Raw genomic sequence first — 16,056 nt, 5'->3', positions numbered from 1 at the left:
CTGTAGCTATCCCCCAATCGGTGGGTTTTTTTACCCGCGTGTCATCACCAGCTTTGGAATATTTGTGCACTACTGTAACAGGCTCACTTATCTTGCTAAGACTGAGGCTTGAGCAAGTTGGTTCACGGTCCTGAAGGAGGAGAACAGCACAAAGCCGAGCAAGGCATTTTATCAGCATTCACTTTCCGGGAGAACATTTCCCTACAAAAGGTAAAAGCTTAAGCCAAAAAATTGTGTAAAAATTAAAGCCTGGACGGTTTAGTTAAGTCAATGAAAAAGAGCAAGCGTATGAGCCTAGAAATGTTTTTCAGCGCAAGAATGCACAAAGTAGACGTACCGCTAAGGATAACTGTTTCAGAAAACGGTACGTGGTGAAAAAGCGTAGCGTTGTTTTTGCAAAAGCACGTACATCTATTAAAAATAAATGACCCATTCCTTGTGCACAAATGTGATGAAGTTATTGAGTTTCTTGAGAAGTGCAATGACAAATGCCACATGGCTCGCTCATTTGACATTAAGGATCTATATTTATCCCTGCCACATCGCAAACTATTACTGTGTTGAAGATTGTATAGAGAATTACGGTTCCGTTGCCTTTCACAATAGCTTTTAACGATGCACCTAAACTCGACATTCACGACATGGGACGATAAGCTTTACAGTCAGACTAATAGAATTTGCATTGGTTCCTGCATAGCACCAATTCTGAGCAGCCTTTTCTTAGCCTACCTGGATAATCTGCAGCACAACCAACTACAAATTTCAAATGTGACTAGCATTTTCTATTACGTCGATGATTTTTTAGTAATTTTTAACACTGACGATAAGTCTTGAACCATTAATGTTTCAGGTTTTAAACTAGTTCGTGAATATTTCAAGCCACTAGTTTTAACATTTAAATTACCGGTGGAAAGGACAATCAGGTTTTTAGATCTGAAGCTTCGCTTTTCGCCAAATCACATCTGCTGAGCACACGAACCACACGCCAGTAAGCCGCTTCTTCCGTTTCAGTGATCCCATTCTAAGCTCGTAAAAAGGTCGATGGTTAGAACGTGCTTATGAAATGCCTTAAATAAGTCATGTATTCACTCTATACCAGAGAGTTTTAGTAAGCAGATGGACAGGCTTCAAGCGGGGTACCCTAAACAGCAGCTATCATCCGCAACAGAATCGTTTCTACAGAAATTAAGAAATAAGAAAGTTGTATTTTCTGCCCCCAACAAATTGTCATCCATGTGTTCAAGAGTTAACAAAACCACAAGAACACTGCAGTCTTGCTCCACAAAGCTTGTAAATCAGTTTGTTAACTGCGTACAAGGCGTAGTCTATTCGGTTCCGCTGTCCTGTGGTAAAAAATATGTAGGGCAAACAGGAAGGTGCTTAAATGAAAGACAAAAAGAGCACCACTACAACGTACACAAGGTTATCTGTGGCCACCTGGGCCTCCCCTATAGGGATTGCGGCTGCAGCCCTATCTTTCTTGAAACAATTGTTATAGCAAAAAATAAGCAAAAAAACCACTAGAGAAATAATCAAAGCGGCAGAAATTGTACGCCTAAAAGAAAACTGCGTTGGCATGCCCTCTCTGACTCTCTCCCAAGAAGCGATACATTTTCTGACCCCAAGTTAGTGCTGCACGTGTTTGTGGCGCCCAGCGGGTTGTGCTGAGTGACGAGAGTTGGTGATAAGGGACACTATCATGTTAGTCTTGCTTTTCCTTGTATTTTTTTAATGTGCGGGTATAAATGTGCCCGAACTGCGAAAAACAAACTGTTGTGTGTCAGCGCTGCGTTGTCGTTTCCTTCTTCTCGTGCTTGCCCAATTTTGCGCTGTTCCCCTCCTTCAAGCTCACTTATCTCTTGCCTTTGCCATTCCTTTAGGTGTACGCCATGACTGCTTCCACTTCTACCTGATAGCCTATACAGAGAAAGCCTAGCAAAAAAGGCTTCACTGAATGTATTCAGTGCCTTTTTCTTCATAACTCTTTAGCTGAACTAAGCCTGGATGCTTCTTCCGAAGCTTTGCTAAATCTGAGTTCAGTTCTTCCTGTATCATGCCATGTGGCTAATGATCACATCCAATTAAGCAGGTAGTTTTCTACGCAGTGTGAGAAATAAAAACTGCAACCTGTGGATATAGGTAGTTTTGGCTGTTTCACTTCCACTCATCTTCTTCCCTCCCTCCCTCCTCTCTCTTCCCCCCTGATAGAAGAAGCTCCGGAGAACAAAACTTTGTGAAAAGGTAGCAGAGTATACCAGCCTCCCAAACATGCCATCAAGTGCACATAATGCCCCATGCCAAAGAAGGAGTTAAATCCCATCCCTCGCCCCGTGTGCCAGGGATAGCTTGAATGGGACAGCTTTAATGACAGCAACAATAAGGACTCCTTCAGTGGTGTCTGATCACAGGGGTTGTCTTTGACAAAGATGCTTCATGACTGCAACCTTGGGACTTCGATTTGTGCTCAGATGCAAGTGTTGCTTCAATTCTCATGCTCATGTGATAAATGTCTCGCACACTTCAGAAGGGATTGTCCTGTAAGGGCTTCAAGGCAGTAGCACACGAATATTTTCATGAAACCGCAACCCCATGGGAGTTTTCGCAGAGACTCACTATCCATGTTTGCCTGTCACACCACAAGTCCCACCCCCTGCTCCTGCGGTCCCTGCCAGGGGGGTGGTAACAAAATTTGTTAGCACTAGGTACCACATTCCACATTTTTGTCAATTTTTATATTTTGAAGGCTACAAATCAGGCATCTTTTGCAGGACAAAGTATATCCTTGTGTCCCCCTCCATGACAAATTTTCCCCTAGACTGACAAAGACATCACCACTGCTAAACTTTCAATGCCCCAAAAGTGCAATATTTCACAAAAGATGCTTCAAATTATGCAATGGTTCTCAATTTGTATACGCATTTTTTTCTTCCATGCATACTTTGGTAGATTAAATTTTCTTTTATGCTCACGACTTTTTGTGCATTTGCTCAAACAATATTAAAGCATTTTTAGAAATCTTTACACACTCATTTGTACTTTGTTTTGTTCAAAACTCATTTGTACTTTGTTCTGTTCAAAAGACAATACCGGAACATGCATGCTGTACACAAAATAGTACTAAAAATAAAGTTATTCTCTGAAATAATACATGCATGCTGTACACAAAATAGTACTAAAAATAAAGTTATTCTCTGAAATATAATATATCTGACACCTTCCCTCCAGCGAGAACAGAGTTAGCTTACCTCTCCTGGAAATGGTAGAGTTGCATGGTCTTATTTTTTTGGTACTGAACGCACTGTTACAACTATTCTTGCTTTACATAATGAACTGCTATTTATGGCATTTAATATTTTTGTTCTGTATGTGCCTTCAATTACTCATTGAGTACTATGAATGGATTAAATCTAAATTGTGGTTCGATGGCCTGGGTAGGGGAATGTGAGAAGGAAGTTTAGAGCATTATAGAATACCTGATCACAGTTTCATTCAGTACCCGATCGGCATGTGTCATATAGCTGCCTCGAGTTCTCATAGCATGACATGAATACACCAAGCTGCTTTCCAATTCTGACAAAGCAGTACTTCCCTGTGGAAGAACAATAAATTACAGATAACAACAGGCCTGGCCCCCCTGGCCTGGTCTTCCTAGCGCATGCACCCTGGCATGCACTACGGCTACAACTTACACGACTCCGGCTTCTCCTCATAAACGGCATCTTGGCCGGGTGCCAGGGAGTTGCGTCGTGTGCCCATCCCATTGATGCTGATCACATCGTCCCTCCTGAAGAGGGCAGAGATCTCCTCAAAGGTGCGGTTCTTCGTCTCCGGAACTTTTTTGTACGTGAATGTCCAGAAGAAGCCCAGAAGCGCAGTGAATGGAAGGAAAGTGTAGTTTCCAAGAGCCACCTGTGGACAGTGGAGCAGAGAGTAGAGCAGTGAGCTAGGCACGGTGTCAGGCACAGAAATAGCAAATGTGAGGGGGGGGGAATGAGATGTTCATGTTTGGTCACAGCGTGGCTAGTACACAAGAAAGTTAAAGGGACACTGCAACACTCTTTGAGCAGTGCAACTAAACCTCCGTGACGTTTATATTACACTGCCAGGAATACCCGAGCCAAATATTACATGCGCACGTGAAGCGGTGAGCGCACAAATCGCTGTGAAAGACACGGAAAAACCAACCGCACTCTCTTCAATTTTTCTCATTATGCACCCCTGGCATGGCCTAAACGACGTCATTGCGGCCACGGCTGTCCTATTGGCTGTTGCTGGTCAACTTTGTGGCTTAGGTATTTCTCGCATTTCCTGTGCCAATGCACCGTCGTCGGCACTGTGTACCAATCTCTTTTCTGCCAGAACCTGTACGCACATTTTTGGCATTTCTTTTGTGTTTTGAGTGCGTGGGGAGTTTGAGTGACGAACTCAATACTCCCTTTACTCGACGACAAACGTTTATTGCTTCAAAAACGCCCTACCAGCCTGAGTGCCCGCTTGCGAGCAGGCAGCCATGCCTGCTTTTTCGTGGCACCGGACCGGAAATAGACCCCTCCACGTTGCAGGGAAAAGGAGAAAACTCCCCGGCCTGTGATATATAGAACGCCTCGGAGAGAGTGCGCAGCTTTCGTCGTGTTGTCCATGGTCGAATTGCGAGGCAAAAATTATGCGAGATTTCTCACCGCACGTAGTTTCGGTGATAGTGAACAGATTTCTCATAATTCTTGCAGGAGGAGATTGCTGCGACAATAAAAATTACCCCAAAAAACATTCTGAGTAGTCGATGGTAAGTGCTGCAGGGTCCCTTTAAGAAAAAAGTAAGCTACCGAGTAAGGAAAAAAGTACATTCCGAAAATAGAACTTTTTAAATGGGACGGTTTAAAATGAGAAATTAGCTGCAAACCGTTTACCTTCGGTAATGTAACAAACCTACTGTGACTAAATTTTTGCCATGTGTGTGTACCAACGCATGGAAGTGCACACAAATCACTCTGCCCGGGTAAAGCACTGTCTCTACTTGCAGCAGGTGGCTGTCGTCCTGCCAACTGCCCAGCTTCTCTTTATTACGACAATATTCACTCTAAACCCGAGTTCAAACTTTGCAATTTATGTTTACCAAGACCCTGGTTTGTTAAGTACCTAATTAACTGGCAGGTTCGCATTCAGATTAACAGTGGCTTTTTGCATTAGGAATACACAGTGTCGACGGGACTTGAGCATCAGGTTAAATAAACGGAAAGTTCAAATTAACGATATTGGACTGTGTGATGGAACCAGAAAACAAATTCCAGAAAGTGACGAGAAAAAAAGCAAAAAAAAAAAAAGAAAGAAATTTGTCGCGCAGATTCAATGCGAAGGCAAGCTCTTTTCCAGCTAAGCAATAAACCCCTATGCCACCCCAAAGAAGCCCCACGGAAACATCCGTCGATGTAGTAAATTGTTTGATTACCTAATAAGAGTTGACTTTTTTTTTTCAATAAATTAAAAATAAAAATTTGCACGTAATTTTAGATTTTAAAATATGCTGAGTAATGACTTGCTTATAAAAAAATTATGTACCCAATTCTTTATGTGGAACTGAGTTAGAATGTTTGTGCCATATAGCTAGTGCAAGCCAATCACAACACATTTGCCATGAGGGTGGGTAAAAGATTATATCCACATGCTCATTGGTATATTACAACAGCAGCAGGGAATGTACCGTATTTACACGATTGTAGGTCGACCCCTTTTTTCAAATTTGACAATCCAATGTTGGGGGGTCGACTTAGAATCGAAGTCGAACCGTCTATCGCTAGTAACGGCATGAGAAACGAGAAATCGGGGGTCTACGAGGTGGGGACAGCTTTGCACCCTCGTTCCCATGGTTATGGTCTAAAGTGTGAACCGCATGGGGCGTTTTCTGCTCGCAAAAATGCGCCGCGCTGACGCTGCCGCGAATTCCATCCGCATGCGGCGCGCTACGCGATCGGCGGCGGCAACATGGCGGCGTCACCAGCCGCAAAGAGGTACGTGTAGCTCCAGCGACCGCTTTTAACCGCTCTTTAAGATATCATTGAACGCACAAACGAAGACGTTTGTGCATGAAAGGAGCTGATAATGCAGTCGAAAACGACACTATAAAGCATTACCAGCGCCGCTAGGTAAAGCGCCAATCAAATATTCGCCACCATGGTAAGCCTAAACATCTCCGGCGGCGCCAACCGGCTGAGGCAAGTCGTCAGGCTCTTCCCATTGCCGCGCTTGTCACGCGTCATACCGAGGTAGAACGGTAGAACTGGTAGAACGCGCGCGCGGAATCGTCGACACCGGCGTGAAAAAGTCGCCCGCGCAACGCCGACGCGCACGAATCGCGTGCAAAAACGCGACAAGAAGCGTTTTATTCGTCCCTAATAAACAAAATGAGTATTGGTGAATTCAATGCACGGCGCTAACGTAGCCCAAATCATATCACATTGTTAAGTACACTTCCGAACGCGATGGTGGGAGGTAGTCGCCCAACAGTAGTAAATCACGCGCGGCCGCTTCCGTCAGCCGCCATGTTGTTTGTTTTGGTATAGCGTGGCAGTGGCCGCTGCCGGTTGCTTCGATGGTTGTCATCTCGCAGCGAATGTGCTCTTCCCGCTCAACCCACAGCGCATGGTTATTCCGGGTGCTTATACAGAAGCTTTTCTTTTTTAACATCTACCGCGCATACCGCGAGCGCACGGCTCTTGTGGGAGCAACGATCATTGATGGTAGAGCCGCCGTGTGGGTTGACAGAAGAGTTTCCCTTTGTGATACGATTTTCTAGGCGGCGCTCGCATTTTTTTTTTTTTTAGAGATGCAATTTTTGGGGGTCGACCTACATTCGAGTCGACTTACAATCGTGTAAATACGGTACATGCACACCGTTTTTAATGTGACCCTGCAATTTTCAATGGCCCTGTTCCTGCATTCTGCAAATGCGCACTCAACTCCTGAAAAACAAATGCTTTTGATTCATCCTACAGCCACGTATGCATTCCATGTATGCAGGATTCTGGCTGTAATGCCAGTGCCACCACTCAGGCAGCTTCCTTGTGATGTGAACAGCCGTTTTGCTCCGTTACAAGCTAAGTATATTTTACATCACGGCACAGGCAAATGCCCCTTGGAGGAGAAAGTTCACATGTGGGATCTGGTGGGCTGCAGCTACACCTTGGCTCTGAGGTGTGCCATAGTAGAGGGCTGCGTATCAAGAGCTCCCCACAGATCTTCACATGCATGCATAGCTGCCGAATGCCTTGGGTGCTATGCTACTGTACTGCTGCTCCTCGGAGAATGGCAAGACCCAAGCAGAATTTAGTAAATGATGCGAGCCACAAGGTCATTACTTTCATAAGCCTCAGTATCCCCCACGGGTAAAGAGGCTCTTACAGTAGGAGGGCTATGCGCCTTTGTCGCAAGCAGTAATGCTGGATCCCCGAGTACAGCATAGAGCTGGGTCATTCCATGCCAAACGTCCCAGCCGTAAAATCGACCATCACGGATTTCCTCAGTAAAAATTGTGGGTCATCCTCGCATGGCCCACAATGCTCCCTGAAAGCGTTGTTGTCCAAAAAAATTTTCGTTCTGTTTCTAGCGGCCCTTTTATCTCCAGGGTTTCAAGCAAACTTACGTCAGTGAAAAAATTCATGAAAAAGTAAATTCTCCTACAATGGCCACCATTTTTTGTGAACATCATTTTGAGGCCCTGGGCTGCTGTATGCCGAATTTTTAAAATATTTTTCCTTTTCTTTGCTGTGGTTACGCCATTCAGAAAATACACGATGCCGAGCATTTTCAAACATTTTTAGCAAACACAAGCACATTCTCTCAGCCAATGAAGCATTTGTACCTGTATCTCAGCATTGTGGAAAATTGGTAAAAACTATATTTACACTGAAAGAAGGTAAAGTGTGCGAGAAAACGTTTGACAAACTTGAAAAAATCTCCTTTCTGGCCCATATTCACCTTAGAATTGCGCATTGTTGTGCTCGTAGTAAAAATATCAAATGCGAGCCATTCACTAGTACAAATGATCACAGTTTATTTCTGAAAGTTTAATCAGAACAGTTTTTGTTTTAGCAGAGAAAAAAATTTTTCAATTTCAGCGACACTACCTCACCCCGTTGTTCCACAGAGCGTCTTCTCTGCACAGCATGCACCTTGCCTGCATGGAAGATCCGCGAGCCAGCGGGTTTGCGCTGCAAGAATACCTTTCGCCGCAATGGTAGTTCGTAGCGTCAGTACAGGAAAAAGGAATAATTCGCGTGTTAGTGGGAAAAGTACAACATGCAGCTAACAGTGGTGCGCCCATTGTATGAGTGCGGGTAACTCAACGGCTAGCTGGACATGGACGTGCATTTAAAGAAGCAGGGTATGTTATATGCGGTATCTTTTAAGTATACCGAAAATTACGAAATAAACAGCGGTTGAGTCATCGAGTTAAGCGGATTTATTTGTATGCGTTAGCGGGAATTGCATAACCCGATGCTTTAAATGCACATCTGATGTGCAGCCGCTGAGTTACCCGTACTCATGGAATGGGCGCACCACCGCTAGCTCCACGTACTTTTCCCACTAACACGCGAATTATTCCTTTTTCCTGTACTGACGCTACGAACTACCATTGCGGCGAAAGGTATTCTTGTAGCGCAAACCCGCTGGCTCGCGGCTCTTTCATGCAGGCAGGTGCATGCCGTGCAGAGAAGACGCTCTGTGGAACAACGGGGTGAGGTAGTGTCGCTGAACAAATTGAAATTTTTTTTTCTCTGCTAAAACAAAAACTGTTTTGATTAAACTTTCTGAAAAAAACTGCGATCATTGGTACTAGTGAATGGCTCGCATTTGATATTTTTACTACGAGCACAACAATGCGCAATTTCAAGGTGAATGTGGGCCAGAAAGGAGATTTTTTCAAGTTTGTCAAACGTTTTCTCGCACACTTTACCTTCTTTCAGTGTAAATATAGTTTTTACCAATTTTCCACAATGCTGAGATACAGGTACAAATGCTTCATTGGCTGAGAGAATGTGCTTGTGTTTGCTAAAAATGTTTGAAAATGCTCGACATCGTGTATTATCTGAATGGCGTAATCACAGCAAAGAAAAGGAAAAATATTTTAAAAATTCGGCATACAGCAGCCCAGGGCTTCAAAATGATGTTCACAAAAAAAATGGTGGCCATTGTAAGAGAATTTACTTTTTCATGAATTTTTTCATAGACGTAAGTTTGCTTGAAACCCTGGAAATAAAAGGGCCGCTAGAAACAGAACAAAATGTTTCTGGACAAAAACACTTTCAGGGAGCATTGTGGGCCATGCGAGGATGACCCACAATTTTTACTGAGAAAATCCGTGATGGTCGATTTTACGGCTGGGACGTTTGGCATGGAATGACCCAGCTTGATTGCCATGTGGAAAAAACCCAGTGAAGTGATAAAGCCCAGGACAGAAACAGTAACGAAAAACAGTATCTTGGGCAAGAACCTTTTTCTTTTCCTATCGGTTGACTCGTCAATCCTCAGGGCCCACTGAATTAAACTGCGCAAATTTTGAGGAGAAAGCCCAATAAAGTGCTGCCAAGTAAAAGTTGGTATTTTTGGTTTTAATTTTCAACAAATATGGTGCACCATTTTTAGTTAGCAGGAATCAAAGTGCTACAAAAAGCACACTCATTCATCAAGGTCCCTGTCAACAAGTGCACATGCACATGCGCATGCATGCCCGCACACACACACACACAAAAAAAGGGAAGTGAAGAAGTAAGCCTAAAAACAAGCACTGACAAAAAAAAAGATGCAGAGTGTTGCACAGTACCGCAGCCCTTTAAAAAAAATTTCATCCGACACTACTTTGCTGAGCTAAAAATCAGATCAAGGACATTAACATAGTTATTTTAAAATTGAATAAAAGCCAGATCTTGCCTATGGGTGCCACCACCACTGGTTTTGCTATGTGCAGATGGCTAAAAAAGGTTATCCGGAAGCGAGTGCACACGTGAGTGAGGAGGAGGAGGAGGAAATTATTGTCACTGACCTTATTTTTAAGCAGAACGGAACGCAAAACGCAACCTTTGTTACAGCCTGAATGCAAATGAGCAAGCAGCCAGCTAAGACAAAGGTGCAACTTACAAGCACGCGCTACCCGTATAGCCCAGATTTTCTGAAAGTCTTTTTTTTTTTTTACCTAAAACCCAGCCTGGATGTGTGCAGTTCTCCTGGCAGTGGGAGCCCCTTAATTTTGAGACAAATGGAATGACGGGAAGAAGACTTGCTCCCAACTGTTACAACTGAAACTTTGTTTCACGAGCATCCCAGAAACAAAAAGAAAAAGAGGGAGGGGGGGGAAGGGGGGGTGCACAAAACGAATGTCACACTGCTGTACCTGCATCGGGGGAAATATGAGGCTCACGATGAAGTTGGCTGACCAGTTAACGAGGACACCTATGCTCATGGCTGCTGGCCGAGGCCCCTGGGAGAACAGCTCGGCCATGAGCATCCAGGGAATAGTTCCTGCGGGGCGACACACAAACGCACACTTAGGAATACTCATGCCTATTACTACTTGTATGCCTGATGGCAGCAAATCGCTCACACCACTTTACAGTGCACCATCCAGAGCATCATTTGTGTAAAGGTCAACACGGCAGCAAGCGTTTTTTTTTTTTTTTTTTCCCTTTTATGCTGACCTTTTGCAGCTACTTTTGTCTTTTTAAAGGGGCCATGAAGACAAAACACAAGTTTGCTTCATTAAAAAGACTGATTTTCCCCGATAACAATGATACCAATTTTATCGCAAACTTCAAACAAATAATGGAGATATTAAAGAAAACATGTGAAGCAGTGGCAACTCCCCAGCAGCCACTTTCTGGCAACTTTTCCATGGCATCACAGAATCTTGTTTGTGCGATTGGCGGCCACCGGCGTAAGCCACCGCTAAGGCAAGACACATGACTGGGCAATTGAAGCGGGGCCTCCAGTTCCGTTTGATCACATCACTTAAATGCTAATGTGCAGTCAACACACTGTTAATTATGTTTTTAGCGTTGGACCATATGACGTCACTCCTGCCCATAACACGCCGCTGTAGCACGAAATATCAAAGTTCTTCAATACTTCTAGTGTTTCTTCGGTTAAAAAATGTATTTCGTGGCTTGAATTGAGCTGAGAAAGGTACTGAAGCCTAGTTCGTTCAAATAAAATAAAGCTGTATTTTGTCTTCATGGACTGGTTTGATTTAAACTGGCGCTGCATTCATGACACAGGGAAAGCCTATGCACACTTTTTTACATTTGTGATACTGGCATGGCATTTCCCATGCCCAGGCTCAGCGTAATGGCTGTATATGTGAAGGTTATACTGCTGCCAATAAATGAAGTCTCACAAGACTCACAAATATGCGGGCCAAGTGTACGGATATGATTTCCATTAGCTCAAACAAAAACTTCTCAGTACAGTAAACCAGCCAGAACCTGAAATATGTTAAGAGCTTCACTTTGCCTTAGAATTTCCTGTGCGATATGACAGACTACCTTCCCGACTTTCCCTGCATGCAAAGTTACTCTTTCCCCACCCCCCTCATGCAAAAGGTCAAATGCCTCTCTGGCCCCTCCCTGCTTGCAAAACTTGGTAGCATTAACGGCAGTGATAAGGTGCCAGCATCTGTGCCTGCTGCAGGAAAGAGGAAAGCTCTTTTAATCTGGCAGCTCCCTGCAAATCACCTGGCAGAGGGCATTTGGTTGGCTTTAACAAAAAAAGATGCTACAGCTTTGGTTGCAGGTGGCCAACCAAAAATAGGGACAAGTTCATAATGCAGTACGTAGTCATGAAGTGTAAGGGCACCTAAGCACTGCTTACGAGTTCTAAATGCAGAAGCATTAAAGGGGCCATGAAGACAAAATAAAAGTTTGTTTTATTTGAAAGATTATGGGTGTTATAGTGCCCCCAGCACTTGTCCGGCAGCAAACGATGCTTTATTCACTGAGAAATTGCACAGTTTAAGCCAAAATTTCAATTTGCCCGCTAAATCGTGTTTTGTGACATCAGCAATGACGTATCTAGGGCAGGTATTTGAAACGTAAGTTAAGTATGTTTACTAGGGCTGCAGCAGACGACGAAACGTCTTATGTTGCTTCATTTGCCGTCCGTCCTCTATATGGCATCACAGTACCACTCAGGCCCACCGTCTGCACTCGCTTTGTTTTTGACCAGATTTGCACCCGGCTTCTTTTTGTTACGGTTCATAGCAATCATTTCAAGAAACATGGGGCATGCTCAACAAACAGGGTCACGTAAGACAATGTCGCTTATGCCGATTGGCCAGTGTTGTGTGAGACAACACAAAGCGCCAGACTGCTGTGCAGCTATTGGCAGTGAGATGCTTGAGTGGCACCCCCTGACTTCTGACGTCAGCTTTTGGCCTCGCGCTGCTGTCGTCAGCTACACTCCGCTTGTGAGGAGCAGCCGTGCCTGTGCTAGAAATCGTCCGTTTTGATGCTTTAGTGCAAAGGTCAGCAAATTGTGGCCTGTGAGACGCATGCGGCCCCCAGCACGTAGTCAGAACCCCCCCTCCTCACCGTGTCACTTCCTATCTTAAGGCCGACACGCAGGTTTGACCTAGGGTTAGATGGGAGAAGGAACTGATTGCTTCTAGTTGGCCTTGTCCCCCATCTTCACACTTAGCCAGATTATTGTCACATATTATTGTCAATTCGCTGAATTTTTTCTCTTTGCCTGCAATACGTATACGTGATTAGCGTACTTGCCTGTATACGTGATTAGCGTGCCTGCATGTGTGGGTGTGTGTGTGTGTCCAATAAGATCACTTTTAAGTTCAATGAAAACGAGCACTCTGGGGAAACATGTTATGACAGGGCACCTGCAGAAATGATTGAAACAGACTAGCACTAGCTCCTCTCCGTACTGACTTTTTACTCTCCATACTATATTTTTGTTTATAAGGACAGAAAGGCAGTAATGAAAAATGGCTGTGTCATTCCTAAAGTCAATGATTTGGTTTTCAATACAAATATCAGACGAGGCTAAAACCACGATTGCTTTGTAGATGAAGCGGTGATGGCATCGTGCCCTGTATACGAGCACAGCCTGCGAGCTTTAACCGACCAGCTTACTGGCATCATGCTGGATGCTAACGTTTTCCTCAATAGACCTCCATACTGGTTAGAAGCCTGGTATAAAACAAGCAGGCGCCTACACTAACAGGAGGTTATATGAAACTCCATGCACGTTTTTTGCGCCCAATAGTGCATGCTGATATACTCTCATGCCATGATAACATAAAGTGATGTGATACAAAACTTTCTAACTAGCCGGAAAAAAAAAAAAAAATCATTGGAAGTGCAATTGGACTTTCAAAGGTATTTTTCGGCTGGGGAGCATTAGGCAAGGTACAAAAACTGTTTAACAATCTCCTTGCATACAATTACCTAGAACCGTAATGCCTTCTGCCAAAGCAGACAACCCCAAAGGCTTGGAATTTGCTTTCATCTTGCATTTTTGTTGTTGTCAGTTATTAGCAGCTGGCTGTTCCCTTTGTTTGAAAGATTGCTGGATACAAACGCTGATGCCTGGCTCTGACTCTTCATGCTCCACACAGGACAGACTTAGCAAAGAATGGTGCAACGCCGACAATGTTTCTTTCAGAGCGGTATCAAAACCGTACTTTAAATCATGCCTTGAGCTAGTGTATGCAATTTTAAGTCTTTTATTGTGATAAAAAGTTTGGCAGACGCAAAATCTGGTGCGGACAAGCATCAAACGTCAACCGAGCACAATGAAACATCTGGGAGAGCGAGCCCGAGTGAAGCAGACGACAAATGCGAGAATCATTAAGCCAACGTCACAGAGGCGCACTTCACAGCGCCACCTGTGGTCGTGTTCACCGAAAATAACCGGCATAGTGTGCGCAGTACACACTGGTGCTTCCATGGTTAGGTATGCGTTCGTAACTTCCATTGTTTACCCCGCCATTTTCAACGCTATAAAAAGAATATACACCAAATGTAAGCCCAAATAGCCCATTCTGCAAGCTTACAAGCCCTGCCTAACTTGCACTTCCTTTCCCCACCCTCAGCTAATCACGCAGCTGTACATAATATGTCATAGGTTCTAATGTGGGAAATGAGCTAGTGGGTTGCATGGCCATTCTCTCTTTTCCTGATTATATAGTTTATTTTAGTGAAGTTTGTGTTAAGATTAGTGTCAGTGTTATTCTAATGAGGCAATCTTTCGGATGAACTAAACTTGCATTTTGTCTTCATGGCCCCTTTAAAGAAAACAGCAATGCTTCTTCAGAAACTCCACATACTTTTACCAAATCTGGCACGCATGTTTTCCACTTGTGTACCGTACGATTATTTAAGTCACCTTCAGCATAAACACAATGCATCTAAACCTTCCCCTACTTCAAGACCTAAATAACGCATGAATCCAAACTACTAGCTGGTATTCCATGATCTGCCACAGTTAAGAGCAAAAATTTTTCAACACAGGATGTTACAGACGAGGAGAGTGTCTGCCCTCGTCTGTCACGTCCTTTGTGGGAAATCTGAAAGCCCTGCCAGGTCTCATAAAGCGGTTTTCTTCAACTCTGGCTGTAACAAAGTCTACATTGACCACCTTTTATAAGTCTGCAATACTGCTAGGGGACTGTTTATTGTGCCTTTCAACTTCGCCTAGACCACAGTAATGAATGGCGTTTGAATCTAGGTTTTGCAACAAGAATCCCTGGCCATCCACTGTTGGTCATGTATGCCATATGGGATAGTACAGAGTCCAGCAAGAACAACTTACAACCTCCAGTAAGTCGCCCCCTTCATTTAAGCTTTGACAACAATCTCTAGGTGCACAATGTAGATGGCAAGATGAACACCCTGTTACAACAACAGCATGGGACCTCTGGACGAACTCAGCCACTCTACTGGTGCATAGCCAATGAGCAGGTTTTTCTTTCTGTCCATAAAAGACTGATACCTGCGTAACGCAGCAGGACTTGATTTCTTTCCTCCAATGTGACCAGGCCCTTGGTTTACAAACAGTTAATTTGATTTGGGGGGTTTAAAGCACCAAAGCTGCACCTGGGTTATGAGGCGTGCCGTAGTGGAGGGCTCCGGATTACTTTAGACTCCCTGGGGATCTTTTACGTGGGCCAAAATCTCAACATGGCATTACTGCTTTTCGCCTCCATCTGAAAAGCGGCCGCCAAAGCCTGGAATCGGACCCGTGTCCTTGGGCTGTGTAGCACAACGCCTTAGCCACTGAATCACTGTAGTTCACCGCAGCTAAGCCACTGCAGTTCCCAAACAAGCAGCGACTGCTGTTATGGGAACAATAGGCGATGAGGGTAGCCTCACTTTTATTTTTGGATGTAAGAACAAGTTACCTAAATTCTGCAGATGCAACTGCAGCCAACAGTTAAGGTCTAGAGGGACAAGGGTAGGACTCGGTGCATTTGTAGCCTGCAGGAGTCAGTTGGTATTTAACATATATGGAGTTGCAAATCTTCCCATAGGGCCCATGCATTACAAAATTACTTCAGGTGCACCCCCCCCCTCCCCCCGCCTGCTGGTTTTAGGCAACTATAAGCAATAATGGATTATTATATGTAGGGCAGTTGCAAGTAGGACAGCGCTCATCTTGTGGTTATTCACCTGTCTATCTTGTCTGTCGCACTGTGATTAGATATAGATTATTAGACAGCGATCTGTTGACAATGAATCAAACTAACAGAAGATGCACGACGCCCTTTAGCACATAAGCTGAATCTTTTAAAACTTAAAACAATCCAAATGGCCTGCTTTCATACTTGAAAAAAAAAAAGGGGGGAGGGGTCTGCAAGAAGTTTTATGCATACACATTTCCACCGGCAGACGTTGCACCCACAGACAAGTGCCAGGATGCAGAATGAGGGGGCGAGAATGCATGGCGGCATCACATTCCGTCGCAGAGTTTTTTAACTAGTACAAAATTAAAGAACTCTGGTCGGAGCCATGTTCTCATATAAACTTGTGCAACCTACATACATACTCTGCCAAGAAA

The 16,056-nt window shown here is 44.1% G+C and overlaps 1 protein-coding gene across 5 annotated transcripts in view; it reads right to left on the bottom strand.

Annotated features, from left to right (window-relative positions):
* Positions 1-16,056, bottom strand: part of Glut1 (Glucose transporter 1) — a 287,313-nt gene that overhangs the window by 46,470 nt on the left and 224,787 nt on the right. For all 5 annotated transcript variants that reach the window (XM_077678431.1, XM_077678425.1, XM_077678420.1 and 2 more), the window contains exons 13-14: positions 10,385-10,512; positions 3,690-3,909 (exon numbers count right to left, since the gene is read on the bottom strand). In XM_077678431.1, coding sequence (XP_077534557.1) covers positions 3,690-3,909; positions 10,385-10,512 — 348 coding nt within the window. The remainder of the gene's footprint in view (positions 1-3,689; positions 3,910-10,384; positions 10,513-16,056) is intronic.

Source organism: Haemaphysalis longicornis, unplaced genomic scaffold, assembly GCF_048455015.1.
Source record: "Haemaphysalis longicornis isolate Haplotype H1 unplaced genomic scaffold, Haemaphysalis longicornis Haplotype H1 scaffold_1, whole genome shotgun sequence".
NCBI lineage: Eukaryota > Metazoa > Arthropoda > Arachnida > Ixodida > Ixodidae > Haemaphysalis > Haemaphysalis longicornis.
The sequence above is the reverse complement of the archived record's forward strand: the minus strand, read 5'-3'. Positions and strand labels throughout refer to the sequence as shown.